This window comes from Rosa chinensis, chromosome 1, assembly GCF_002994745.2.
Source record: "Rosa chinensis cultivar Old Blush chromosome 1, RchiOBHm-V2, whole genome shotgun sequence".
NCBI lineage: Eukaryota > Viridiplantae > Streptophyta > Magnoliopsida > Rosales > Rosaceae > Rosa > Rosa chinensis.
Window position 1 is genome coordinate 67,518,567 of NC_037088.1, and position 25,396 is coordinate 67,543,962.

General features: G+C 38.7%; 4 protein-coding genes and 1 pseudogene across 4 annotated transcripts; 2 read left to right on the plus strand and 3 right to left on the minus strand.

Annotated features, from left to right (window-relative positions):
• The first annotated feature begins 673 nt into the window (after positions 1-673).
• Positions 674-8,044, plus strand: LOC112184694 (protein DOWNY MILDEW RESISTANCE 6). The gene is made up of 4 exons (XM_024322938.2): positions 674-996; positions 1,096-1,343; positions 6,930-7,254; positions 7,359-8,044. Exons 1-4 carry the CDS (start codon positions 799-801, stop codon positions 7,602-7,604), a joined length of 1,017 nt encoding a protein of 338 aa, XP_024178706.1. The 5' UTR covers positions 674-798; the 3' UTR covers positions 7,605-8,044.
• Positions 8,045-8,130: 86 nt separating this feature from the next.
• LOC112184684 (caffeic acid 3-O-methyltransferase-like) lies at positions 8,131-10,871 on the minus strand. Its single transcript, XM_024322929.2, has 4 exons — positions 10,359-10,871; positions 8,861-9,171; positions 8,712-8,776; positions 8,131-8,620 (listed from the first exon to the last, which is right to left on the minus strand). The coding sequence occupies exons 1-4, from the start codon at positions 10,775-10,777 to the stop codon at positions 8,318-8,320; spliced, it is 1,098 nt and encodes a 365-aa protein (XP_024178697.1). The 5' UTR covers positions 10,778-10,871; the 3' UTR covers positions 8,131-8,317.
• A 4,975-nt stretch (positions 10,872-15,846) lies between these two features.
• LOC112182930 lies at positions 15,847-17,416 on the plus strand. The gene is made up of 3 exons (XM_040512910.1): positions 15,847-16,327; positions 16,675-16,761; positions 16,863-17,416. Exons 1-3 carry the CDS (start codon positions 15,959-15,961, stop codon positions 17,019-17,021), a joined length of 615 nt encoding a protein of 204 aa, XP_040368844.1. The 5' UTR covers positions 15,847-15,958; the 3' UTR covers positions 17,022-17,416.
• Positions 17,417-18,054: 638 nt separating this feature from the next.
• On the minus strand, positions 18,055-20,496 carry LOC112201880. Its single transcript, XM_024342834.2, has 3 exons — positions 20,166-20,496; positions 18,452-19,556; positions 18,055-18,355 (listed from the first exon to the last, which is right to left on the minus strand). The coding sequence occupies exons 2-3, from the start codon at positions 19,510-19,512 to the stop codon at positions 18,247-18,249; spliced, it is 1,170 nt and encodes a 389-aa protein (XP_024198602.1). The 5' UTR covers positions 19,513-19,556; positions 20,166-20,496; the 3' UTR covers positions 18,055-18,246.
• A 492-nt stretch (positions 20,497-20,988) lies between these two features.
• On the minus strand, positions 20,989-24,356 carry LOC112172773 (annotated as a pseudogene).
• Positions 24,357-25,396: the final 1,040 nt, after the last annotated feature.

Below are 25,396 nucleotides of genomic sequence, written 5' to 3' on the forward strand. Positions count from 1 at the left end.
AGTGAAGAAAAGCAGAAAAATTTGTCCTGGCGATGTGAAGGTCCATGAGAGCAAGACGGCGGCGACGCAGAGCTTGGCGAGGCGGAAAAGCCTGGCGATGGTGCAGAGACGGTTGTACCTCCCCATGGTGCTGGCTTTCTGCGCCTTGACGTTGTCGAAACCTCCATTAAAGAGAGAATATGTTTACAGAGGAAGTGAAATGAAGTGGAGGAAGATAGAAGGAGAGATGAGATTGGATTGAAGATATGGAATAGTGTGGATTGGACCGTACAGAGTGAGTGCGTGGGAGTATGGGAGAGGGTTTGGGGGAGTGTGTGTTTGGTGGTGAAGGCTATGTGGTTTCTGCAAAAGTATTTTAATGAACAGTAAAAAAGAGCAAAGAAGCCAGTGAACAGGTGAAATAAAACAGTGAATTTAAATAGTAAAACCCACGGTGAACAGTGAATTATGTGAACAGCGTTGCCGGGCAAGAAAAACAACGGGTGTAAACCTATGTCCAGTGTCAATGAATAGTAACTTGACCGGTCGAATTCTTGACTTCTCGACTTTGCCTTTTCTTGACTACGGGTGAACTTGCTCTTAAGTATAAAAGTCAATTAAAAATCTTTGACTTGTTACCCCCTTTAATGCCATATTGCCATATTATAAATACCATGTGCGATGCTACTTGGTAGTATCTTACCACTTCCTCGAACTTGCTTTTGCGAATAAAGACTCACACATTTTTGTTTGCTGTCTTAGTCTCTGTAGCACACCCCCAAAGCCCCTTTTTTTTTCTATCCCCAAAACATATAAGAGATGGATACAAAAGTCTTATCCTCCGGAATCCGATACACAAACCTGCCGGAAAGTTATGTTAGACCGGAATCAGAGAGGCCCCGCTTGTCTGAAGTCTTAGTCTGCGAAAACATTCCGGTAATTGACTTGGATTCTCAGGACAGAGTTCAAACTGTTCAGCAAATTGGCGATGCGTGCAAGGACTATGGCTTTTTCCAGGTAAAGAAACAATACAATCAAACCCTCTTGTCATTTACTAGATAGTCTTTGTGATATTATTACACATGTGTAGCTTAACTTTTTGTGGTTTGTTTATAGGTGATCAATCATGGAGTTTCAATGGAAGCAGTGGAAAAAATGTTAGGGGTTGCCAACGAGTTCTTCGAGCTCTCTGTGGAGGAAAAGATGAAGCTTTACTCAGATGACCCGTCGAAAACGATGAGACTTTCTACCAGTTTTAATGTGAAAAAGGAGACGGTTCATAACTGGAGAGACTATCTTCGGCTCCACTGTCATCCTCTTGATAAGTACGTTCCTGAGTGGCCCTCCAATCCTCCTACCTTCAAGTATGTTCTTTCTTCTCTATCTCTCTTAGCCTCTCTCCCCCCTCCTCTCTCTCAAGCTACCCTTCCATGGCGGTTTTCTGGTGCTTAATGGTCAGGCAAAAGCGGTGGTACTGCTACTGTTTGCCACGTTGATTTCCATTATAATATCCATACATATTCTGGAGTATAAACATAAGAAAAACATTAAGGTTTTCTCTGTTAAGCTATATAAGGGTTTTGCCTTCAGAGTTATAAAACACTAGATTCATGGTATGACATTTTTTTTTGATAGTCTTATAATAAAATAATAACTCTTTACGTAATATGACATGCTTGTCTGGTAGTCTGATTACTATATCGTATTACTTTTAAAAAAATTTAAAAGTATCTTTCTAGATTATTCAGAAAGCTTTTTTTAGGGTTTCTCTGACTTTCTTATTCTACATTATAATAGTAATTGAGAGACATTCTCAGATCTCAGATCTTCACTAAAATTTAAAAGTGAGACATTATAGAATGAAGCTATTAGATCCTTCTTTTCATGCAAGTTAAAAGATTCATATCTATGTGTAGCCTTACTTTAACTTTTGTGGTTCAGGTGCTTATACCTAGCTAGGGTTTTTCAGACATGTATCGAGCTCTTTTATATGTTTAAACAAACCTTATCCGTACAATTTCGAGCTTCAAAAAGTTGCTTGGCTATGATTGGTTTTTCCGGTTCTGGTGTTAGTGCGGACCGCAGAAGAACCCCCATGCACCGCCAACGAGAGCCACACGATACCATACATCTCAAAGCTTATTGCCCTTGATATTAGGTTGGCCGGGTAGAGTACAGCAAGCATAGAGTAAAACAAAAATTTTAACTGTCAACTTTTCTTAAAGAGCGTCGTGAAGGTCGTAATAATTCTTTGTATTAAAATAGCAGTAGCACTTTACACATAATAGTTAGGACAAATTACGTGTCCAAGTTGACTTGGTCAGAATCTTTGGATTCGTTACCTTTTTGGGACCCAATCAACGGCTGTGATTGCACGTCCGTGTCCCTCTATTATAGACAAGGTTTAATACACGCCGGACCCACCGCTTTAAAATATCTTAGGGGATTTAGATATCTTAATCATAATGAACGGTGATGGCGCCACATTCCCGTTGCTAAAGCGGTGGATCACAGCCGAAATTTCGGATTTTAATTTAGGATACGAATTTTTTTACTCGACATGGGATCCTTCTGACGTAGGCAGATTGTGTCCGTGTTGACGTCATCGGGGGATGGGGGGGGGGGGTCAAGTGGGTGGTGATTGATTGGTTGGGGCGTAAATTCGGTGGTCCACGGTAAACGTAAGCCCGTTTGGCCCCTGGTAGTTAAGACTTTAAAAGCTAACGTGATCCCATACGTGGACAATCACACCGATCTCCCACCATGTGCACTGCACGTGTCGTATCAATGAAATGAAGGAATCGTTTAGTACATTATTTTCCTTGGGTGAATTTGTTTTCTTTTGTTTTGTCTTCTAAATTAATCAAATTAGACCAAAATATTTGACTTTTATTAAATTAAAGATTCCTATTTTTTAAAATAATTTTATTTTGTCGTTAATACCAACTAATGTCATGAATCATGATCCACGTGAATTTTTATTTGGAAAAGGAAAAATCTTTTAAATTTTTTTAATGAAACAAGACTTTCTAGAAGATTCAATAATGATCAATATGGTCACGTCTTTATTTATTTATAATATTTTTAAGGAAAGAAATTTTGTTAGTCAAAGTCCTTGCAACATGTATTAATTTAAGGATTAAATACTTGTTACTCCTCATACTTTTCCCTGAAAAACAATTTAGTCTCTAGTCTTTCAAATTAAACTAGATAATCCTTATTTTTTCTAATTCTCACACAACAGGTCTAAAATGATTATTCTATCCCAGGATCCTTTTTTTTATTTTTTCTCTCTCTCTTTTTCTAATTTTTCTCTTTTTTCTTTCTTTCTTCTTCTCTCTCTCCCCCCCCCCTCTATCTCCAATCTCAACAAGCTGCTCCTGAAATCGGCTCCACCCCAACCTCCCCAACTCGACTAAACCCGGGATTTCTCTCCCTCTCTCCTGGCCGCACGGCCGGTCTCTCTCTCCCTCAACCTCTCTTCTTCTTCTCTTCCTCTGCCATCATTGAAGACCACCACTTCCGGCCACCATCCTCACAGCACCACCACCACCAGTCAAAACCCGAGCCAATCACGACCATACGTCGATCCCGGTCCCCACACGCACACCGCAAGCTCTAGCGCCACTGCTCTTCACTCTTCATCTTCTCCGGTGCTCCGATCATCATACTGGAACTCATCACTTCCTTCACTTAATTCCAACACCACGGCCGGTGGATCAATCATTCTTCCTCAATATTGATTCTCCTAAACCTCCCCGAAATACTCACTGAAAACCCTACAACTCTCATCCAAAACCCTCTCGTAGCTGCTCTCCATCTCCTTCAACCCCGCCGTCTGGTTCCCACTCATCTTGGACAGCGAATTCGACCCCGCCGGAAAAGCCACTGACATGTTGTTGATCGAAACATCGTCGTTTTTGTAGCTGACATTTTGGACAACGACTACAGAATTTGCGATCTCCAGCGATTGTACCACTGGAGAACCAGGAGGAGGTGGATGAGGAGGAGCTCGTCGAACAGCACCGGAGCCAATTCCGTCCAGGCGAGCGCCAGTTCAGATCGGAAGATCTTGGGGATGCAGACGTGTCGATCGAGCGGCGGCAGAGGCTGTAGATGTGGGAGAGGAGGATGGCGGAGAGGGATTGGATTGGATTGCCTCCGCTTTGGGGGGAGGGAGGGAGGGAGAGATTTAAAAAATAATAAAAAGAATTAGGAGAAAAGTCTTCATTATTCAAAACTGAAAAATTATACCAAAATAACCTTGAAATATTAATAAACTTTAATACCAATAAAATATATAGGGATAGTATAGTCAAATTACATGAGAAACAAAAAAAAAAAGATAAAAAAAGATAAATAGACTAATACATGGGAAAACTACCAACTTCATGAATAAACTATCCATTGAATCTATTTCTTCCGTATATAACTACTCACTTTTTTTTTTAAAATAATAAAAAGAATCAAGGGAAAAGTCTTCATTATTCAAAATTGAAAAATTATATCAAAATAACCTTGAAATATTAATAAACTTTAATACTAATAAAATATATAGGGATAGTATAGTCAAATTACATGAGAAACAGAAAAAAAAAAAAAAGATAAATAGACTAATACATGGGAAAAATTCCAACTCCATGAATAAACTATCGATTGAATCTATTTCTTCCGTATATAACTACCCACTTTTCTCTTTTTTTTTTTTTTTTTACAACATTTTTTTTTTTTTTTTAATTTTATACTTGCAAAGCATGTGATTGCATACTAGTATGTATGTATGTATGTATGTATGTATGTATTGGCAGGTGCGGCTGCCCTCAAGTCTTGATGAATGAAACTGCATAATTCAAGAAGGGGACATAAAAGCCTAAACCCCGTATCAATAAGCATAAAGAGAACATTCCGAAATAATACCAGGAGTCTTTACAAAATATATGTATTCTAACATGCATTAACTAACAAATAGTGCATGACTGGCTACTCCATTTGCTTTAACAAAGCGGTGACATAACAGAAAAATAATTATATCACGAAGAAACATCATTACAAGTAGTACAGCTTTCCCACTATGTTGTCGCACAAAAATAAATCCAATGACACTCCATTTCTGCTGCCACTAGGAGGTTGCGTCTATTTGATCAAGTAAACAACTCGCTGCCTCACTAGGTCAGACAGGGCACAATGAGTGTGCAATCCGGGACAGAGCCCACATCATCGTTCAAAAAAAATGATAGGGACTTATTACAGGCATAAAGCCACATCTAACTAAATATATATAAAAAATACACATAAAAGGAAATAAGTTTGGGCCCAAAGCCAAAGCCCAATCCCATAATCCATCAAGCCTAAGCCGGAATCGCAATCTGTCGATGTCACTGTGCCTCCATTTTGCATGGCAGCTCATGTCCATCCCATCGACGACGACAAGCTCGCCGTCTCCTACTTGGCACCAAGTTGGTCGTTCCTCCACTTCCCCACAACGTACCGGCAAGAAGTGTTGCGCCTCTCAACCAACCCCTTCCCTTGTGCGACTCCAAACAACCCACCCCAAATCTAAACACTCCGATTGGATTCGAGTATATTAGAGCCTAACCTCACCACCACCCACTCGGCTTCCTCACCCCTCGCTGTCCATGCTCCGATCTTGGGAAGATTGACAGCAACCATACTCACCTGCCTCCTAATCAACACCGCCCTACCCCGACTGGATCTCCACACGATTTGGACACCAGATGCACCAACACGCAGCCTGTAACCCGACTGGACCTACTATGGAATCGTTTGCCATCGGACACAAGGTTCTCTTTGGCCCGTCTGACGACGCCACCACGAAGGCGGGTCACCGGACAGGGCATTACTTTCGTCGGGGACTAACCAAGCACGTCTAGGTTAGAGAGCGTTTTTTCTTTTCATATTTTTTTTTTGGAATATGTGACTAGTTATATTTAAGAGAAGAGAATTTGTCAATTAAAACAATTTTTTTTACATAAATAAGTACACATAGTACATAGACCAACTACATAAATATAGAACATAAGGGTGTTTAGCTAAGTTGATCCTCACAGATCCCAAATACGAAACCCTGCAAAAACAGAGTCCATTACTGTGGTCCATAAAAAGGCCCAAATCTAATAAGTATTTCTATTAGTTTTGGGCACCCCCGCTGCCACACCCTTGCTGATTGCAGATTGAAGAAGGACCTGCACATCTCCACCTACACAAAGTTGGAATCGCGGTTTGTTGACGGGCTGGATAGGTCGGGTTTGCGACCACGAAACCATTCTGACTCGGCGCTTATAGATTGCTTGTTGAACGATGGTAGAAACAAGGGCATATAGGTTTGAAGCCATTGCCCCTCCAACTCTAGTAACCTCCATCTAGATCTCCGAAGACTGACGCTGCCTCGCCTAGAAACAGTGATCTGCTTTCCTGTTGCCTAGGGTTGCTTAGGCCAGAGCCCATCATCCTTGAGTCTGGCCCGACGTGGACGGCTCCTCCATACCAATGTAGCAAAACCCCCAGCCACTGGGAACTCGCTCAAACAATGATTTCTTTCCGGTAAACAAGATTCAACATCCAAACTGTGAGGCATTGAAATGGGTTGGATCCCTGATGACCAAGGTCGACCATGGATAGCTACAGAGGTGCAGCGAGAGGCGAAGAAGACCCACTTTGTTTAAAATCGGCGTTCGACGCCGATTATAGTGCCCAAAGCTGAGATGGCTCGGGTTTAGGGGGAGCATTTTTTACCCATAAATATCATTTATAACACTATGGAAACCAAATTTAATTAGAATGGCTAAACAAGTAAAATTATATATAACAGAAAGAAAAAAAAAATATGCATAACCACTCACATGATGTAGATACACTCTCCCACACCGGATAGTGGAAATTTCTTATAGTTTTTATGTACTTGCAAATTAAATATTTTTGGGTTGTTTTAGGGACATTGTGAGCAGCTACTGTAAAGAAGTTCGAGAACTTGGGTACAGAATAGAGGAGTTAATATCAGAGAGCTTGGGCCTGGAGAAACATTACATTAAGAACATAATGGGTGAGCAAGGGCAACACATGGCTGTGAACTTTTACCCACCATGTCCTGAACCAGAGCTCACTTATGGGCTGCCGGGACACACTGACCCAAATGCACTAACCATTCTGCTCCAAGACCTCGGCGTTTGTGGGCTTCAAGTGCTCAAAGACGGCAAATGGGTTGCTGTCAATCCCCACCCGAATGCCTTCGTCATTAACATCGGTGACCAGTTACAGGTAACCTAGACCAAATGGTCATTGGCTTAGGAGTATGTTTGTTACTTGTGATCGAAGTTTGGTTTAGATTGAACTATTGCTTAAGGTCACATCATTTTTTGCAGGCTCTAAGTAATGGGATTTACAAGAGTGTGTGGCACCGTGCCGTTACGAACACTGATAAGGCAAGGCTTTCGGTAGCCTCATTTCTGTGTCCACAGGACGATGCACTGATTAGCCCGGCAAAGACTCTTACAGAGGATGGATCTGCAGCCGTTTATCGGGGCTACACTTACACCGAGTATTACAAGAAGTTTTGGACTAGGAACTTGGACCAAGAGCATTGTTTGGAACTCTTCAAGAACCAGTAGGTAGCTGCAGCCGCACGCATGTCTCATTACGATCATCATTAATGTGTCTTAGCCTCTCTTCAAGTTTCCCTTGCTGTCCAAGGCTTTGTTTCTTGTTGCGGATCTGATTAGGCTGAGCGTGGCATGGAGCGTGTGATTTGGTGGAATGATGGATCAATGATGGCAGTGCTTCATGTGTTTTGGTTGTTGAGTGCGACATGCCGAGCCACAGGGCTAGAACTACTGTCTAGAAGTACTATGATCTCTTATGTTATATCTATATGTTCAATAATTTCCTGTATCCAATTGTTGTTTTTCTTGGTCGAACTTGAACTTACCACCATTGCTGTAAGATTCCGATAGGGGCAAACTGTTTGTGTTCAACGAGAACAAAGAGTTTAACCCTTTGATCATTAAGGTTCTGAATAAAAATGTGGATTTCTAGCTTCCAATTTTGTTGACATGAATCAGACTAGTGAATCTCAATGCAGTTTGCCCTTCTCTTTACCCATGTTTCTGGACACAACAAATTTAGTTACAGGAATCCAAATTTGATATTGCTAATTAAAAAGCAAAACCAAAACCAGTTTCTTATTTCTTCTTTGTGCAATTAAAATGTACATATGGTGTATGTTCCACATGCTGGAAGATAGATCAGCACACCAGCTCAAATACCAACTTTAAAGTATGCTTATGACAGCATACAAAATCCAACTAAGCCAAGTAGCTAGTACTCAGATCTTCTTAAGAAACTCGATGACATAGGTGTTGAAAGCATTACATGCTACTCGAATGCCTTGAAATCCAGACCCCTTAGCCAGGGCTTCAAACTCCTGCTCCGTCCTCTCTTTGCCACCGGGGTTGTGAGCCAACATGATCACGTCGATATGGACAACTCCCTTGGTGGCGAGGCTAGTGTCCGGTGCTACAGGCAGAATGCACTCACCAAGAATCACTTTCCCATTGTCTGGAAGCGCTGCATAGCAGTTCTTCAAGAATTTCAAGCAGTGCTCGTCACTCCAGTCGTGACATATCCACTGTAAGATCACAATAACACAAACATTAGTATATCCAAAATCAGCCTCAAATAACAAGCTAGTTGAGCTAGTCTTATAATGCCCAACTCACCTTCATGAAAATTGCATCTCCTTTCGGTACACTTACAAACATGTCCCCTCCAACATGTTGCACACCTGCGTTTATAACCCACGAGTTAAATTTCAAAAACAACTATATTCTTTGTTTTAAGAAAATGTGATGATGCACATAAAGTATACCAGGATATTGAGGAGCATCTTCGATCACATGAGGCAAGTCAAAGTTGATGCCCTTGATCGAAGGGTACTTAGAAACGATCATGTTAACAACAGCTCCGGTGCCGCCTCCGACATCAACGATGGATGTGAGGCCCTCAAAGCCTTTGTAAGTCTCAAGGATTTTCTTCATGGTAATGGTGGAGTGGTCAGCCATTCCCTTGTTGAAGACCTTGTTGAATCTAGGGTCAGTTCCATGGTAATCAAAAGCAGTCATTCCATAGGCCTTGTTAAATGGAATCCCACCATCAAGAACTGCATCCTTTAGATGATACCTTCACAAGCACAGAAGAATCTCAAGTAACTTTTCATGGAGAGAAACTCATGTCACACACACATCCAAAACCATAACAACAAGAAACGACCTGTCACTTACTCGAACACTTCCCTTTATGGACCTCTTGCCACATATGGGTTATAAGCGTTAAAGCTACAAGCCTACAAGCAATACTTAAGGCATCTGGCCCGTATTTCAAGGCTTACGTTTTTCTTTTTGGGCCAATTCAAGGTTCACATGAATCTCACCAAAATTGACTAGTAGAAAGATTTTCAATACCATTAATTAATATATCGTTCCATTAAAATGTCAGTTTTTTTTTAGTTTAATAAAGCTTGAATCCTAAAATAGGTAAATGGCGACATTTGAAAAATCATTTAATAAGAAAATGTACTCAACAAACCAATTCTCTATACTCAGTCTAAAAAACAGAAAAATTCAAAATATTTAAGATTAAGCTAAGAACATCTCCAATAGAAATGTCAGAACTCTAAATGTCAAATGAAAATTTGACAATTTAGGTGGCCAATTGACATTTTTGCTGAATCTTTTTTTCAACCGATAGGTCAAATACTACATTAGTTTAACAGAAATATTTGATATTAAATTTTACTTTGATGCAATTGGTTGTGTAAGGTTTACACGAGTGTAATTGAAATAAAATAATAGTTATAAGAGATTGGGGCTGCTATCAAAACTGACGGATGAAAGCATTATATCTCGTACACATGAAAATAGACCCCTTTTTTTTTATTAAAAAAAAAAAAAAATTATATCAAAACATAACAAAATGAGGTGCCCACACATAATGCTCTAAAATGTCTTATCTGCTTCAGAATTTATAGAACTGGTAAAAACTTTGGCTTAAAAAGAATCCGGAACACTCGACTCGAGTGGTCGGTGAAGTGGTGGTTCCCAAGTCTCCATCGTCGGAGGTGTACGTGAATAGATGATCAACAGGCCACCACCACTCATATAACCTTTTTATGTTTCGGTGTGAACCATGTGTCGTCTATTTGTATAATCTCAATCACCCTCAAAAGTCAAAAAACCATATAGCATTTCCAAATTCCAATAGATTCTCCACAAGGAAACAAAACCAGATCGAGCAAAACTAAGAAGAGGGAAGAACGAAGAGAATAATCAATTTAACATGGTTAATGAATTAATTAAGTGATTAATTACCAGCTCTCGACGAGGACCTTGTCTTGGTTCATGAGGCAGAGAGCAGCAATGGAGACACCATCTTCGTTCTTGGTCAAGAATTTACACACAGGTCCCAAACCGTAGAGCCTCTCAACTTTACCGTCCGGAAGTGTACGCAAGGAGTAGGTTAGAATGGAGTAGCTGGCCAGAAGGCGAAGCATCCGGTCAAGCATGACCGGAGCTTCGGGGTTCTTGGTCGGAAGCTGAGAGGCTAGGTCATTAGGGGAGAGGAACGCGCCGGGTCCGGCCTTGGCCATGATCTCCAAGAGGTCGAGCTCAATGGCGGCTTTGAGAACCATGGGGAGGACGGAGGCGCTGGCGAGTTGCATGGCAAAGAGGTTGGCTTCCTCGTCGGAGACTTGGGTCGGAGTCATCTGAGTCTCGCCGGTTGAACCCATTTTGGGGTTGGTGGAGTGTGAAGTTGATGAAGAAGAACGAATATATATATATATAAGAGCTAGAGGACGGAGTGGTAGCTAGGGTTAATTAATTGTGGATATGACAACACTAATTGGGGGCGTTATATATGGTGGTTTTGGCTCACCCACCACCATATTTGATGTGCTTGCATTCACCAAAACTGAAAAGTGTCGACCACATGTCCATCATATTTTGACCCTACTTGCCAACTACTTGAAGTTTAATCCTATACAGAATAAAGAATGTCAGACTATTTTGGCCAAATATGTAACGGATCCCAAATATGTAACTGATCTACACAAATTACGAGACATTGTGTGCTTTTAGCATAACTTCGGCATGATTGCAAGCTGGCAAAGCACTTTGGGTACGAGAAGCGAGTTGATTGAAGATCGACGGTGAATAATGAAAGACAATTCTTTCTTGTCATGCATATTATGCTCAAAATAATAGAAATTTGATTATATTGAACTGACATATAATTTAATTACCATTTTAATTTCAAACGAAAGAGTGAATTATCTTATCTTCTTATGTAACTAACTAATTTACACAAACTTGTAGATTTGTATATTGAGAGCGCAAACAGACACTAGTCTTTGTCATAATAAATGTTTTATTAAGATAAGAAATTTGGGTAAAATCCTCAAATGGTATCTGAATTATCACGAAATGCACTTTTTGGTACCTATAAATTTTTAGAGAGTTTAGTGGTACCTGCACTATTCCTCCGTTAGCCCTTATAGTACCTCTGTTAGCCCTTATAGTACTTCCGTCTATTATTCCGTTAAAAAAGTCTAAGTGGCGGCCATGTGAGACTCATGTGAGTAAAATAACAAGGGTAAAATGGTTTTTTCATTCATATATAGAATTATGGTATATAGTATATTGAAGGTCTATAATTAAAAAGTAATTTGACACATAAAAAAATAAAAAATATATCCAATCCGTTCTTCACTATTCTTGAGTTACTTGGGGTAATTAATTTAAGTATTTTGTTTGTGTTTAGTTATTTTTTATAAAAATTTAATATATATTCATTTGGTCAGCTAATGAGATAATTTTTTCTCAAACAATTAATAGGATTAACAAATGGAAGTAGTAAGTAAATGTTGATATTCACTAATTAAATTCAATTCTAGCCTTTTTTTTTTAACCAAGTTTAATTTAGTTTTATAAAAGATTTGTAAAAAAAATATAAAAAATAGGGTTTTTATGATTTTATTCCTACTTTAACGGAATAATTGACGAAAGTACTAAAATGGCTAACGGAGAGATACTACAGGTACCACTAGACTCCCTGAAAATTTGTAAGTACCAAAAAGTTTATTTCGTGATAATTCGGATACCATTTAAGGATTTTACCCTAAGAAATTCTTAATTAATTAAGGGCTAATTACTGTTTAGTACCCTGTGGTTTTAGTCCAACATCAATTCAGTCCCTCGACTTTCAATTTCATCAAAAACACCCCTGTAATATCATTTTCTCATCCAATAGGTCACTCCGTCGGGATTCCGTCAATTTCAGCTGTTAACTGCTGACGTGGCAGTCCAACTCAGCAAAAGTGGGACCCACATGAAAGTCAAATACCGAAAATGACCCTAGCCAACAAGATATGGAAAAATCTAAAATAAACCCCAAATTTTGGGGTTATGGAGATTTGAACCCAGACCCCCTTGCATGCAAAGCAAAAGTCCCAACCACCATGCCACTTGCACGACATCAATACGTGTCAAACAACATAATATATATATCTGTATACCCAACAAGATATGGAAATATCCAAAATAAGCCCCAAATTTTGGGGTTAGGGAGATTCGAACCTAGACCACCATGCATGCAAAGCCAAGGCCCAACCACCATGCCACTTGCACAACATTGTTATATGACAAACAACATAATATATATATCTGTATATGTCAACAAAATCTGGGATTTATTTTATATATTATGTCAACATGTATGTATATATATATATTATATTGTATATTATATATATTTTATATATTATGTCAACATGTATATATATATATATATATATTATATTATAATATATATATTGACATAATATATAATATAATATATATATATGTCAATATATAACATAATATATTATGTATTGTCAATATGTACAATATTATGTATGTCAATATGTTATATATTGTCATATAACATAATATATATATATATATTATATTATATATTATGTCAATATATATATTATAATATAATATATATATATATATATACATGTTGACATAATATATAAAATAAATCCCAGATTTTGTTGACATATACAGATATATATATTATGTTGTTTGTCATATATCAATGTTGTGCAAGTGGCATGGTGGTTGGGCCTTGGCTTTGCATGCATGGTGGTCTAGGTTCGAATCTCCCTAACCTCAAAATTTGGGGCTTATTTTGGATATTTCCATATCTTGTTGGGTATACAGATATATATATTATGTTGTTTGACATGTATTAATGTCGTGCAAGTGGCATGGTGGTTGGGACTTTTGCTTTGCATGTAAGGGGGTCTGGGTTCGAATCTCCCTAACCCAAAAATTTGGGGTTTATTTTAGATTTTTCCATATCTTGTTGGCTAGGGTCATTTTCGGTATTTGACTTTCATGTGGGTCCCACTTTTGCTGAGTTGGACTGCCACGTCAGCAGTTAACGGCTGAAATTGACGGAATCCCGACGGAGGGACCTATTGGATGAGAAAATGATATTACAGGGGTGTTTTTGATGAAATTGAAAGTCGAGGGACTGAATTGATGTTGGACTAAAACCACAGAGTACTAAACAGTAATTAGCCCATTAATTAAATATAACTTATACGAGTGAACTAGTACTTTGTTCTTACTTGACAAATGTCTTCACCACCTAATTAAGTTGAGCTCAGAGTTCACATCAGTTGGTGAGCAAATGGACCCAAATTCATCATACGACACATTATAGTAGACCTAATTGATTTGGTTTACTTCAAACGCAAACTCCAGTCATTTTCACATGTATCAATTATTAATTCAAGTATGGTAGCCATTTGATTATGAAGAGTGAATATTTAGGAAGTCTTATTCTCATGCCTAGTTGGGATAACATTCAATGTTTGAGTCGAGACGATATCTCCTAAATTTTGCAGGGGATAATACTCCTATTTATCAAAGGAAAAAATGATACAATCTCTTTTGAGAATTGACATAAAGTACGTATTAGTTAGGACATTAATATACAAGAGAAGCCGTGGTTCATAAGCAGAAGAAAATGGGGGATTCAAGTTGGAAAATTATTCATTGACCTTCCATGGTTTAATCTTCAACTGCTCACAAACCCTTCAAGACCATCTAGATTTCGTTTTGATTTTCATTTTCGCTATTGTTTGAAACAAAGTCGTTCAATCTTATATTTCATCGTACTCAGTTTTATAACGTTATTTTTTTTGTTCTAATTCCTTCGTTTCTATAATAAATTTTGCCCAATAATACTGGTAGTTTTGAACTCTAAGATCGATTTGTTTGCTTAAATCAATTATACTCCTATTATTTACTTCAATGTAATCTCCTTTGAATGATTATGTGGCCTAAAATTAATTAATTAGTTGGTGGGAATTGACAAATCAAATGGGATAACATCTCACCTAATATTTGATCTAGATGTAGACCTACGATTGATATGCAGCTTTTGGTGACCAGAAGAAAGTGCTGTGCATATAAGACCCCACAACTTTTTTGGAAGCAATTGAGCTTGGTTGCCTAGAAAGATATAAATAATTAAGCTGGAGAAAATTGCACAGCCATGGGTTATTTCCTCACCAACCCCTTCATTTTTGGATTTGTCTGTACAAAGAAGAAGACTAGAGAAAGAAGAAATCTTCCCTGCAAAAGTCACAAGTATCCGTATCCTACTAATTTGAGTTCGACGTGTTTGATTATAACTTATAAAATTGGATTTATCAATCTGATACAATTGCACTATGAAGATGATCGAGGAATTGAGCATATACAAATATACAATTATCATAAAGCTTAAGCTTGTTGAACCTACTGCATGAGCCCAAGTGGATTATGAAGCCCAAACAAATGATGGATTGAACAAGCCACTCCACTCCACTATGCTTATGTCAACATAACATCATGATCCATTCAGCGAGTCTTTCTCAATGAAGCAATCATTTGATTTAAACTTAATTCTCCTTCCTCTTCCAGGAGAAGTGGGCATAACCCCAAGTCCAATCACTCATCACTAACATCCAGTCATCTACGAGCGTTTAATTTCATAGCACGAGACACTATTATCTTGTCAAACAATTTTATATAGTATGGTTATTCGCTAAGCAGTTCGTGAGTTAAACGTAAGCCTTCTCATTTACAAAAACGAAGCTGACATCACTATACTAAATGATTCCAGATGTTTTCGTCATTTTTTTTTTTTAGAACAGAAAATAACCATTAATCAACAAAGCTTACAATTGTTGTTCGGGGCCGAGGGGGGGGGGGGGGGACATGAACCAAAACCATAAGAAACAGCGGTTACAGAAACCATCAGGCCAAATGACCCAAACTCTAACCACCAAACGCCCACTTGCAAGACTACTTTGAACATATGAACCCGAAAATTCCAGTAAAATCTCGTAATCAACAACAAAGAAGGCAGCGTCTTCTTCAACATCTTTTGGTAACACAAGACCGATCTAATTTTCTTCCTCTTTTAGGCCCGATAGTTTTCTATATGTTACGTTTGTGAATCAAACGTAAGCTCTCCCATCTATAAAGACGAAACTTACGTCACTAAATTAAATGAGTCGAGTTTTCATCCTCTTTTGGTAACACAAGACCGACCTAAATATCTTTCTCTCTCAAGCTCGATAATTTTCTATATATTAAACGTAAGCTCTCTCGCCTACAAAAATGAAGCTTACGTCACAAATTTTCAGATGTTTTTAACATCTTTCTGTGACGCAAGACCGACCTAAATATCTATTTCTTGGGCCTGATAGTTTTCTATATTTGGGTTTGAGAGTTTATGAGACAAATCCATTCAAAAGGGCCCAAAAGTTAAGAGTCGTTTCATTCGAAATGTGACTGTGATTCTTTAAGAACAAAAAGAAAAAGCAAAACCCCCCAAATTCAAAAACGATTCAAATCGTCCGCCAATGCCCCCAAAACGCAAAAGCCAACCCCCACAGAGAAGCAGCGAGAGATTGAAGATCAAAATGAGCAACGCCAATGACAAGTCTCCGATCGATTTATCCACCCCAACTCCTCCGCCGGAGAAGAAGAACAAGCCGGCCGTCACTAACAAGAAGCCCACTTCGTCCGGCCCAGAAGAGCAAGACGACGAGTCTCCGATCAGGCACCACCTCATTGTGACCAAAGAGGAAGATGTGAAGCGTTTTGAGGAGCTCGACGACTGCTTCATTCTGGGTTTCGACCCAGTTGAGTCGATTGAGATGAAGAAGTTGTCTGTGGCGGATAAGGCTGCTGGGTCGCCGGAGATCGCCGTTGTTGCCGAGAAAGGCCAGGTTTGGATTTTGGGGCTGACCCATTTTGGTTTTAGTGACTAATTGCTTGTTTGTTTCTTGGGTCTGAAATGGAAAAGGGGCCAACTTTAGTGTATCTATGTGTTTATGGTGGCTGGGTTTTTGAATTAATTAGTCTTGTGTTGAATTGATACTATTCCAATGTATGATCTGTCTGTTTGGGTTCAATGAAATCTTTAACATGAGCATTTGGATTATGAAGTGTTAATGACTTGTTGGAAGCGAAAAAATGAAAGGAGGGAAATAGATTGCATTTACATTGGGTTGGTTTCACCGGCTCTTTGAAAATGTGAAGCACAAAGTGTTGATTTGAGTTGATAATGGTGTAGGTGGCTTGCAGAGACTATCCACATCCGAGGCATCTGTGCGTTAAATTACCGTTTGAGACAACACCGCATGAGACACATTGTGAGCTGGTAATGGAGTTTATGATCTATAATTCTGTAATACATGTAGGGGATTTCTTTTGTTTGACATGAGGGTTGATTCGAATTCGTTAATTGTGATTTGTATGCAGTGTTACTGCTATGTGTGCGATACAGCAGCTCCGTGCAAGTCATGGTCATCTTCTTGTAACAATGCACTGTTATCACATTGTGATGCTTATGACAACAGTGGTGTTTGGAAGCGGGAAAGGACATTGAGGAAACAGTTATCACCTGTGTTTAAGCAGTGAACAAACTCATGCTTGAAGCTATTTTGCAGAAGCGATGTTGTTGCAAATGGGATAGGAGACATTGTAAGAAAAGTGGCCTGTTTGGGATGAAATTCAAATGCACAGTTTTGTTTATAGGGAGAGTTACTGACGAGTGAGGGAAATGAATCAAACATTATCAGTTCAAATTACTACGAAGTTGAGATCGGTTAATGCTATAAAATCTAAAATCTTATTAGCATTTACATTACATATCTGATCAGCTTTTCTGAAAAGTAAATATAAAAATTTTCACCGCAGTTTTCTATTTTAGATGTTTCTTTGAGCTACAATCCTGTTGATTGAAGTCATCATCATCTTCCGTACACCGAGTGCCAACTCTTGATTGCCTTTGGTTATTGTTTTCTTTCAGGTGGCTTCTTATAGTGTTACATTTTCGGATTGTATAGACAACTTCATTACTGAGAGCTCCATATATCATGTGACATACTGACATTAGCCCAGACTAGCCCAGACTATGGTACTGAAGTTGAAACAGGGGTCTGGTCAGTCCATTTGTAATGAATATATGATTATGCAAGTTAAAAAATTAGCCCTCACTTTTTTTGTATAAACAGTTCGTTGCTTTAGAAAATGATGTTCCGGACTGAAATCAGCCTCAATCACAACTGCCAGCTCTAAATCACGGAAACCCTCTGGATCATTTTTCTTTTTTCTTTTTTCTTTTTCCGGTGGTTTGCTACCTATTCTATCAAGTTGGGGAGTCTTCTAACCCTCGTTGCAAGTTGCAACTTCACCACAATAAACAAACAAAGAGGACCATACCCTATCGGGGGTGGCTTCAGTCGCACGCCAAACGTAAATACAAATCTTGTCTATAGGACTCGGCATGAAATCAATCTGCAAATTTTTATTTATCTTTGGTGAGGATGTGATTTGCAATGCTGGATAGGGACATGGAGAGTTACCTATACCTATGAGTAAGGTTTTAAACTAAACTGACTCGTACATAAGTTGCAATTGTTATGTTATGAGCTGGAATGGTCTCCCATTTTTGTAACATTATCAATTCCGTTAAGTAAAAGTTGAAAATTTCTTAGCATCTGTTTTACTCTTCACATCTGCTCAATTGTTACTGAAATTTAAGAGTGAAAAACTCTCATCAATGCTATAAAATCAAGACATTATCTGCTTTAGAGAATAAAGTTCCTAGTGACTAAACTCTCAGTCTGCCGGTTGCAACATTTCACCTGCAATCTTCTTTACTTTTATTGTCTTCCAAAGTCGATAAACTTTCAGTTTTGACCGGTACAATCGGACAATCCTTCTCTTCTGGTTCAATATCCTTACAGTCTCTGGATTGGAAAATAAAACAACAATCAGCCATGATACTAATAATTCATCAGGAGAAGAGAATCACAATGTAATAATAATTAAGGAAAACAACTTACGGTGTAAAGGCGAAGTCAACAAAAAAATAACCACCCTTGATGTCGACTTGATAAACAGATGAATGTAAGGTCCTCACCACCCTTGCTCCTCCTTTGTGAAGGATTTGAAATGTGGTGACACGCATATATTGATGCTCAATAGAATATTCATTCCGGCCCGTCTGTATTAGGCAAAAGTCTTGCGTCCCCAAATGAACCAAACTTTGAGTTCTCATCCCACGTAACGGGGATGGTGGATGTGAGGTATTCCTTAATTGCAAAGAGATGGCAGCACCAAGAAAACAATTACCATCTGAATCTCGGGAAAAAGAGAAGGCTATAACTTGGCCTTGACGCCAAGAAAGGGCATAGATCATACCATCTACTACCACAGCCCTCCCCCGGAAAGGATATGCATCTTTGGACTGGCAGACTTGGACTGGATGCCACTTTTGTGTATCAATATGAAAAGCCATCGCAGCGGATTCATTGTGGTTGTAAAATGAAATCAATATGTAGCCATAACAAACAGCAAAACCAAGTACCTCCATGCATGGGCCATGCATTGTCCTATATGGACAAGGAGGCAAGCGTCGCCAAGAATTGGTGGCCGGATCATAACACTCGAACGACGGCTTTGGTATCTCTGGGGCGCATGATGGACATGCAAGATAATATAGCATCCCATATGCAGACATAAGGGCACTAACTGACTTAGCTGCTTTAGGTGGAGAGATGCAGTGCTGGAAGTTTAAGGCTGAGATTGAGTTTGAGTTGACTGTGTCAAAAACAAAGCACTTGGGGGTGGTGAGGCGCTTATTGTGAGGCCAAGGATTTCCATTTGCGGTTAGATATAACTTCGAGCTATCGAGCCTCGCACCCCCAAATAAACAATGTTTGGGAAGTGCTAAACTCTTATCAAAAAACTCGAATACCGGATCAAGTACTGGCAAAGGGGATTCAACTCCAGCTTTGCCCGCAGCTTCTTCAGACTCTTTACCCTCAAGTTTTACTTCATATAGTGCACCATCGTATGGTTGCCCATGGCTCTCCACCAGAACAAATACAGATATACCTTTCATCTTCGTAGCCAAGCTGGACAATGGGATCAGTACAATAGAGATGCCTACAGAGAATGAAGGAAATTCAAGCAACAGAATCTAGTTTTCTATAATCTACCTACATATATTGTTAATAAAATTGAGAGTAGTTCACGTTGTAATTCAGATATTTAAACTAGAGCTATCAAGCCAAAATCCATTACTTGTTTTTAGAATATGAGATGGTAGAGAGAATTGGTGTATTTTTCATTGATAATAAGAGCTCTATATGTAGGGATTACTAAGTACATAATCTAAGAATATAAGGATTCCTATTCTAACTAGAAACTCAGAATCTAAAACATTCTCTCTTACAATAAAAAGTAATAATCCTAGTTTGACAAGACACTAAAGTCAATATTCTTCAACATTACTGACTAAATAGATAAAATCCATCATATATAACACATTGAGAGTTAACATTGTAATCAGGTATTTAATCTTGCTGATTTGTGTTCCTCAAATCCATCATAACACATGATTAGGGATTTATATCGCTACGCAGCTTGTTGGTTTAGGGTTTAGCACATGGACAACAAACAGGCAACGAAGCCAAGAGTTTGAAATTAAACCTACAAATCGATAAAAGGCAAAGCGATAACCCAAACTAAATTAATAAACGGAGGTAAACTGACCTGAGATGGCTGATCGGCTATGCAGATGAGGAAACGATGAGTTGGGAAATCAAACGATGAGTTTTGGATACATCTTTAATACAGATTATGTAACTTTAAGTCAATTGGTCTGGGTTTGGGTCAGTGGAGTTATGAGGCCCAATATCAAACTCCGTTACAACAACGTCAACCAAAGCCGCCGACCGCGACGACATGCTCTGTGACGAGTGACGACGCCTTTAGTAGCACTTAGAGGCGCAGAGGTGAGTGCTATGCTTGATGGTGTTTCTATCCTCCGATCTGAGAAGGTGAAGGGTGAGCTGATATTGGATGGCAATGATATTGAACTAGTTTCTTGGTCATGTGTTCTCATGTTTCGTTAGATTTTTGGTGATTTTTATATTAAAATGTTTGGTATGGTCGTTATGCTTACTTATTGGGAGTTTGGGACAAACATGCTGTGCGGTGCTCAGTCTATTAGCCTTATATAACTTGCCAAATATTTTGATAGAACAGAAATGGTCAAATAGGTTTCATACACCACCTACAAAGAAAGCCAATTGCTCTGGAATGTATGGCAAGTCAGTCCCCTGAAGAATTTGGCATCTTGCACTTCCTTTAAGCAATTTTATGGTCGTCCATCATTGGCTTCTGATATAAACTGGTTTGTACTCTTGCGTCAAGACTGGTTTGGTTTGCGCATATGAAGTCGGCACAACTCTAATGCTTCTTTAGCGAATGTGGATTTTTGAGTCAATAATTTTGTCTTTGTCCCATCAATTTCAAATGATTGAAGAGTGAGCGATTTCTGACCCGAAAGTTCAGAGATGCAAATTTGATGTCCCTAATAATTGTATTTTATGCGATTCGCTAATAAGGTGCCTGCTGGTGCTGGTGGTCTATAACAAAAGCCATAAAGATCCAAAATGACATTTGTGGTGCCAAATTCATCTAGCTGAATTGCGACACAGACCATTGGTATGGAGACAAACAGGACTTGCCAGGTAACAACAGTCAACACGCCAAGATTGCAATAGGCATTCATGGTAGCTACACAAGCAAATACTATGCTGAATGGGATATCAAGATCTGTGATGTTCAGATCAGATGAAACCTAGACATGAAACAATGCAGTACATAAAGCTATTAGTATCTTTCATGCCTGCTAGTCTATAAACCAAAGTTTCTATTTATAATGCATACTCGACTAAGTATCCTTCCCAGTGATGTTGAGTCATAGAATGATATGGCTGCACAAAAAAGGGAGTTTAGTAATTGTGAAAACAAAGACTTTGATGTCTCAAGACCCCCAACAACTGCTGCAAGAGATCTAAACAAAACATCAAATTATTGCGAAGAATCCAATTGACAAGTAAACCACGAGCAGTCGCAATGTGCTAACATTCGGATTACCAACATTAGCAGCCATTCAAGAGTTCTGTGCAATCACCTGACTCATAATGAAAGTGAAGTGTAGACAAATAGCAGTTGAGAAGTACAAGAACCCTTTGTTCTGTTTGAGATACAGTATATATGGCTTGAAACCTGTGTCTCCTGTCTCTCTCTCTCTTCTAGTTTAATCAGTTGATCACCTTTACTTGCTTTCAGTGGCTTCTCCACGTAAGTCTACTTAATCTCTCTAGATGATATTCCAGAGTTTTGAGCAGAAGTGACATCTGAAAGCCTTTCAGAACCAGCAGTTTCTTTGTGTGCATTAACAAGGTCCTGAAATTTTTGGCTCGAGGCCATTAAATGATAATAAGGAGCTGCTTGTAGGATCTCCCCATCCAACATCAACTGTTAACAAACCAACTTCTCTTCTGATGTTAATATTCATGAATAACACAGAAAATACCAGACATGACTAGCCCTAGACAATTAATAAGTTTGAAGTATACTGGTAATGCGTATAAAAGGTTCAGAGTGAAGAGAAGACTGACCAAATCAGAATCAAATGCAGGCGGGAAATCAACTTGATGGGTCACAAGTAATAGCGTCTTGCCTAAAAGTGCATGCTTCTATTTCATATTCCTGCCATTGTAGAAGTAAGCTTTCAGTATAAGTAAGAAGTACTTAGTCGAAAAAGGCACAGCCCATTTTAGAAAAGTAAATTTACGTTAAATAAGTTTGTGGCGTATGTGCTTCATCAACAACACTAAATGGATCATCTAACAGATAGATATCAGCATTTTGATAGAGAGCGCGTGCAAGTTGGATCTGCTGCTTCTGACATCCACTTAGAGTCACCCCTCTCTCCCTATTTCAGTAACATCACCATAGGGCAGCAGCTCAAGGTCCTCTACTAGTGAGCATCTCTCAAGCGTCTCCCGGTATCTCTGACTATCCATACCAGAACCCCAAGACAATATTCTCTTGTATTGTTCCTGACTGGAACCATGCTGTTTGAGAAACACAGGCAATCTTCCCATAAACTTGAATCTGAAAGTCGATAAAGAAAATGATATGGTTGTGTTTATTACATTTTTCTTTTTAAATAAATTTACAACTAGATTGACCCCATTTAGAAAGATTAACATGCTAACAGAACAGAGAATTAGCAACTTACATTTCCTTGCACATTTGGAATTTCTCCAAGAATTGCAGCTAGAAGGCTTTGATTTGCCTGAGCCAAATTCTCCACATATAGCCACCTTTTCACTAGGTCTGACCTCTAAATTTATATTTCTCAGTATGGATTTGAAAAATTCTCTTCCCATGAAAATTGGCTGACTTAATTTCAATGGAGTGAGCTACAACATTCTTCATGTTGCAGTTCCGGACATTTGAAGTTTCAGCTCAGGTGCCTCAAGGAATTTCACAATATGGGCAAATGCAACCTTGGCTTGAATGACAACCGCAAAAACATCAGGTATGGATCGAATGGGGCCATGAACAAGCCGCAAAGTTGAGATGAAAGTGAATACATTATTTGCATGTAACGGAATTTTGAGAAAATAGCATGCTCCAAATGTTGCAGTAGAGACAAAAACAGGAGTTGACCAAACGAGAAAAGTACTATATGCTCTCCTTAACAGCATTGAAGATATCCATTTGTGCTCCTCCTTCGTTAACTTTTCTATTGCCTTCTTGAAATGCGTTCCCCATGCATATAACTTTAAGACCTTCATGTTCACTAGAGCCTCAGAAGTGGACTAGAGTCTTTCATCTTGTGCCTTCATAAGCTTATTCTGGAACTTATGTTGTAGCTCAGCAATTGAAGCATAATAAATCACACTCAAAAGTATTCACTACCAAGGCTGCAAATGTAGCTAGCCGACTGCAGGGAAAAGGATTACCAAAGAAAAACAGGGCTGGATGCTAGTAGTCCAAGTCTGATGGAACCAAAATGGAAACTCTCCAATCCCAAGCATCCACAGTAACATAATTCATTCATAATCTGACAGCCTGAATGTGTCAACTTAGCAGCATTAGATAATCTCAATTGCTTGTTGTCAATGGCTACTGTCAGCAAAGACCTAACTTTCAAACCAATAAGCCTGCACCTGAAGTACCACTGCCTTCGTGCTCGGAACTTTCATTTCCCTTTGCAACCCTAATGAAGGCATTGAGAAGCAAAGGACCAGCACTTGTAGTAAGTATCTTCAGCAAAGCAAACAAACCAGATAGTGAAATCTCCTTCCAGTGGAATAGGATTATAGTCTTTAACACTGATGACTGGGAAGATGGCTCAATTTGTTTCTGCTTCCTCAGTTGCTCCAAGAATTTCCCATGACAACTTTCTGCTCGATCTTCATCTCGCAACTTCAGTATATCTTCATCCTCCTGACTCCTGATAGTTTTCTCATTTAACCGCCAAAATGACATTTACTGAACAATGCAGCTTTGCTAAATGGGGTTGCATGATCATTACCTTGACTAATTCCATTGGACTCACCATTAAGAGGTGTATAAAGTCCATTGTCACTAGATCTGATGATCTCATGATTCTCATCACCATCTTCATACTTATACCCCTTGAAAACACATAACAGCAACAATGTCGCTCCTGGAAAAGTCAGGATATCTAGTACCATCTTAACTGACATTTCATTTCAGAAAATGACGGCGAAGAGCAATAGAGCACAGACAACTCCAGAGAACAAAAATGCAAGGACATACAACAGTCTGGAATGTAGTCTTAGAGTTCAATATCAGCCTGCTAAACCTCTACCATTACTTCATCCCTATCACCTACCATAGGTTCCACCCCATTTGTGTCAGAGTGAAGTTTGGGTTCTTCACATACTTTTTCTGATTCGTCTGTCTTTTGCAACACTGAATGCGGACACGGATCCATTGAGATAGTCAGCATAGATGTCACCAATAGGCTGTTCTACAATCAAGAAAAATACAAGTGGTAATGCTATGAAATAAAATATAAAATATAAAATACAAAATACAAAATCTAATAAAATCAAACTAATTAATGAACTTTAGAAATGACACCCTTTAATTTACAGGGAGAAGTTTAACAATTTCCCCGTCAACTATTGGTGTTTTGTCCTTTGCACTCTCAACTAAACATTTAGCTCAGAAGCCTAAATTTTGCCTATTAATTTTTTTTTTTTGGGAGATGAATGTCATCCAATAAGAATGAGTCGCGTAGGCAAAGTTAACGGCAGATTGGATGGAAGTACTATATGGAGAAACGGAGCAATAGCTCAGGTACCATGGGTAGTTTTGAAAGTTTAGGTACCAAAATATGCATTAGAGCATAGTCCAGATACCATATGAGGATTTTTAATGGCGTTTTGAAAACGCCATTAAATGGTTAAACGTCATTGATATAAATCATATAATCTTGTGTAGTAGTGGTATATGTATATGTGTGTGTATACCAATCTAGATATAGATGTATATGTTCCTAGATTTGTTTATTATTCTACAATGGCAAGTCAGTTTGTTGCTTCTGTAGTTTCTTGTACCCACATATCTTCTCCAATTTCATTGAGTTTACTGGTTTTGTATTAATATAATGATACTCTATCTTTGCATACCAAAGGAAAAGAGACAGTTATGGATCTGGATCTGAAGGTGGAAAAGAAGGATGATGATAAAATTTTTATGCAGCGTCAGAAACAATTCTTAATTGATACCAAAGAGAAAATCAATGGTAGACTCAACAAGAGTATGATATGAAATTATTAAACAGTGTTGACTTTTCACTTGAGTTTTCTCTTCGGTGTTTGCGAGTATTATGAATCTATTTCAGTTTTCTCTGACTGGAACTTCTTCCGCAGCTCATAGGTGCA